General features: G+C 45.9%; 1 protein-coding gene across 1 annotated transcript in view; it reads left to right on the top strand.

Moving 5' to 3' along the window:
- Window positions 1-3,868, top strand: part of TTLL6 (tubulin tyrosine ligase-like family member 6) — a 21,366-nt gene extending 17,498 nt beyond the window's left edge. The window contains exons 12-14 of the mRNA XM_014541144.1: window positions 691-1,045; window positions 1,845-2,113; window positions 3,134-3,868. Of these exons, the coding sequence (XP_014396630.1) occupies window positions 691-1,045; window positions 1,845-2,113 (624 nt within the window). The 3' untranslated portion in view covers window positions 3,134-3,868. The remainder of the gene's footprint in view (window positions 1-690; window positions 1,046-1,844; window positions 2,114-3,133) is intronic.
- Window positions 3,869-4,531: the final 663 nt, after the last annotated feature.

Below are 4,531 nucleotides of genomic sequence, written 5' to 3'. Positions count from 1 at the left end.
TGAATAAAACTTGATATCATACTTAATAACGATATTATTTATTGATAAAATTAAATTCCTTACAATTTACCTTACAATATCCATAAAATTAAATCATGACAATGACTGACAAACACTAATGTGAACAATGGCCTTGCATCTCCTTGGAAAGTTTGGGTAAGTCAGGTTTGTATTTTGTTGTTTTTAATTTTAGGCATGATTCCAGGTTCTCATCAATAAGACGACTTCTCAATTTACTCTTGATAAGGTTCATGCTTGAAAATGATTGTTCGCATAAATATGTAGACCCAAATAAGGAAAGAACAGCAAACGCTAGTTTTTTCAGTTGATTATATGAGTCAGGAATACTATTCCCCCCACTTCTTCTAACGCCACTTCTTCAAAATAGACTCGCCCAGGCCGAAAACCGACTTCTGCCATGGGCCACGAAGTTTCAATCGCACTGTATGTGCGTGTCCGCATGTGGTATTTTGTGGAAGAGCCACACTCAAGGGGCCAAAGAGCCGCATGTGGCTCATGGAGCCGCAGTTTGCCAACCACTGGTTTAACCAATTCCTGGTTAGGAAACTATTCTAACCCAATCTTTCATCCTGCTGATGAAATCAGTCCTTAATCTGTTTAAATCAAGAATGGCATAGCAAGGAGCCCTTTGCTTTCCACAATCTCATTTTGGATTGTTTTCTCTTCCAGCTCTTATCGTCATTAGAGACCTCAGATACCTGCACCCAGTTCTCAGACTCCCCTGAGTCCCCGCTGCTGAGCACGACAAACAGCCCAGAATGCAGTAGCCCAGAGATGGACAGAGTGGTCTCCCTTAAATGCAAACAGCAGACCCCCCAGTACCTCTTCCAGGAGAAAATATCAAAAATTTCTCTGCCGACAAAATCCCAGCGCTACTCGTTGAACCCACGTTGGACTTGGCTAAAGAATAACGCGAGGAAACAGCATCTGATGTCAGAGCTGTTCACCAAGGTTCACCTGAGGGAGAAGTTCTCCTTGTTCCCAGCTTCCTACAACTCAAAGCTGGCGTTACGTAACCAGTCACGTGAGTGCCAGCCTGTTCAGGGATATACCAAGAGCACATGGAGTAACCAACAGAACCAGTCCTAATCTTTGGGGAGCATCCAGTCTGAAGGGGGATACATTCCCTGTCCTTAGGGTGACCGCAGTCTGATGGTGGAGACATAGTCTGTGTCCTTAGGGAGTCTCCAGTCTTACTGGGAAGATAAGAAAGATAAAAATAGAATGCTATGTCTAAGTACCCTCTTCAACATTCCCTGGTTCTCATTCAGTTGAGGCCCACTCAGCTAAATCTGTACCAGATGGAGGCATTAAGTATGAAAAAACAGGGAAGAGAAACTATTTAGAGAACAGAACAATGGATGATTCTGATTCAGGATCAGATTTAGGCCAGGAGACCCTAGAGCAGTGGTTCTCAACCTTCCTAATGCCGTGATCCTTTAATACAGTTCCTCATATTGTGGTGACCCCCAACCATAAAATTATTTTCGTTGCTACTTCATAACTGTAATTTTGCTACTGTTATGAATCGTCATGTAAATATCTGATATGCAGGATGTATTTTCATTGTCACAAATTGAACATAATTAAAGCATAGTGATGAATCACAAAAACAATATGTAATTATATACGTGTTTTCTGATGGTCTTAGGCGACCCCTGTGAAAGGGTCGTTCGACCCCCAAAGGGGTCGCGACCCACAGGTTGGCGACCCACAGGTTGAGAACCGCTGCCCTAGAGGGAGGTGGCCTTTTCCAAGAATTTGTGCTGAGTCCAGCAGCCTAAATTGATAATGCCAATTTATCAGTTTCTTTGCCTTTCCAGAAAACTTCTCCCTGCCCCAGAAGTGTTACTTGCGCAGCCAAAGCTCTCATGAGAAGAGGCCGCTGGATATGCCCTCCCTCCTCTTCTTGAAGAAAACTCACCGCCGTGATATTTCTCTGAGGGATCTACTGGTGGTGGCTACTTCAGCCCGACTGGATCCGAGGCCTGACAGAAGACGTCTGGGTGCTATGAGGGACCTGTGTATACAGGATCGGGAAGCATGCAATCACTGCCTGATCTCTGGCCAAAAAGAATGTGAGAGGAAATAGGTAGGCCCACCCATATTCCCTTAATGTGCCTGGTGCATTGGCAAGCACCATATGTATATATTTCTGGAATGAATGTTGGGTAAGTAGGTGGGTGGATGGATTGATAAAGCCATACAGGTAAGTAGACAATTGAGACTAACCTTAGTTAACATGTGACCCCCCTTGCAATTTATAGTTCTGCTACAACTAATCTGTCCCCCTGCTTTAAGTGCACTTTGCCTTGTCTTCACTTACGGCTAAAATTGAGACCATCATTAAAGCCGGTCCCAGAAGTAGAACCATGTCAACTGTGAGGGGTTGATTTCCACATCTTACATGCTGTGCCAACCTGGCCTCGGCCCAGTCCACTTGCCCCAAAGCTGGCCCTGTAATGGCGTGTACCGAGGGGACTGAGCAACCAGACAGTGCATACCGAGATGTGGAAACAAAAGATCTTTAAGCTTTGATTCTACTGTGTGAAAGGACCAAAGGGAGCAGGGAGCCCTCTGTCAGAACTTCAGTTGGTATATAGAAACGTCAGAGAGCTCTGCAGCATAGCACTGCATGGTAGAGGGGTTTGTGCTGCTGGGCACACTTGCCTTTGGTGTACCAGAAGCCTTGCGTGCATTATCTCAATCCTCAGAGAAACTCTATGTGGTTAATACCATGTCATTCTTTTTTTTTTCCAAATGAGGAAACCAAAGTTTAGAGAGGTTAAGTAACTTGCCCAAGAACACACAGATAATGAGCTCCTAAGCGTGTGTTCTTAATCACTACCACTTATTATCTCTGGCCAGCCATCTTGGCTGCTCTTAAATAATCTATAGCAAATGTTTGGGGCTATAGGGATGTAGGAAGATGAATGTAAAATGAATGTAGGTAAAATGAATTTCTGGTGACCATGGATGTGAATCACCTGAGCATCTCCTGCAACACTAGATAAGAATGGTGATGATGTGTTAATTGGCCTGAATATTCTAGAGGCCATTTTACCGTTTTACAGGAAAATCTAAAAAAAAAATCTTCTTTTTCCCCCCCCAGAATCAGACTGGATCTCTGCTATTCCCCACCCCACCTCCATTTTACTTTTTACTCCCAGGAAATGATTTGTCTCTTCTTACAGTGTCTACAATGCCCATGGGATGAACCAAAAGTTTTATTTTCTCAACTAGATATCCTAGTCTTCTAAGTCCCTCCCTCTCACTAGCACCACTGAGGCCAACAGCCTTGCTTTTTGTGCCCTCCCAGTTAGCTGACAGTGCTGTAGGACCATGACTTCTGGGAGTTACTGATGTTGTCCCGGGACACGCCCCATGTTGCTCCTACCGGTGTCATTCCTATGGGCCCCTCACATGGCACCATCATCCAGAACACTCCCCCAGACGGAGCAGTGCAAGGGAGGAGTGTTTCAGAGGAGGGTTCACAGCTTTCAAGAATCCAAAGTCCTCAGTCCACCGACAGGCCTGTGTCAGTTGGTCTTCAACTCCAAAGAGCAAAGGCAGAGAGAGGGCTAGACATGACGGAGAACTCAGAGCCCCGAGTGAGAGAATTGGGGCAGTCACCACCACCAGGTACAGATCATACTTCCTCCCATCCCAGCCACCTCCGTGCCCAGACATCTTCCTGCTACTGCCCTTACCAGCCCCACTCAATCTCGCCAGTGAAGACAGAGGTGAGGAGAGAGTGGCCAGCCTGCAGATGTTTCTTCCATCAACCTACAGAAATGCTGCATTTCCCCCTCATGTGTACATTAATAAAATAAATCACCATGCTCGATGCCAGGAGAAGGAGCCCGATTCGTTAATATTGTCAAGGGCCTAAAATGTTATCCTGGGAAGTGTTCCCCTTAACTCCGTGGGCTGTGGCAAACCACTGCAGGTTTTTGAACGGGAGAGAGATTTCATGGAGGGTGAGAACGATGGATCCGGTAGCAGATGGTAGGATGGATGAGTGGCAAGGAGAGAGCCTGAGGTAGGAGAGTGGTTTGGAGGCTCAGACGGTGGCCTGCGTTTGAAGCCCTGGCAGCCCCTATCGGAACGGCTGACGGTGGGAAAGAAAAGAGGACAGGCCAGTCAGCCATCGTAGAGCTGGACATGGCAGTTGAACAAATGTAGGGAACAAGGAAAAGGGAACAAAAAGGCGGCTTCCAGAGAATTGAGTCCCTGAAAGAAAATAGGGACACTGGGAGAAGCAGCTTTGGGGGATGGAGATCAGAGTGTCTGTGTCATAAAGCAAGCGGATGAGTTCCTGTCCTCAGATGGGTTTAAAAGAGCAGCACTAACGGAAAAGTTTCTCAATGCAAAAATAACGTTCCTAAAATTATTAGGAAAATGGCCACGTTGGTCTGGGCAGGTTTTTCCAGGCTCAGAACTATCTGGGCAGCTAAAAAGACTGTGTGCTCTCACCTTGCTGTGGATCAAATTGGTCAGTGGGGGTGGG

The sequence above is a fragment of the Myotis brandtii genome, unplaced genomic scaffold (assembly GCF_000412655.1).
Source record: "Myotis brandtii unplaced genomic scaffold, ASM41265v1 scaffold265, whole genome shotgun sequence".
NCBI lineage: Eukaryota > Metazoa > Chordata > Mammalia > Chiroptera > Vespertilionidae > Myotis > Myotis brandtii.
Note: the sequence above shows the minus strand (reverse complement) of the source record. Positions and strands in the feature narration are given on the sequence as shown.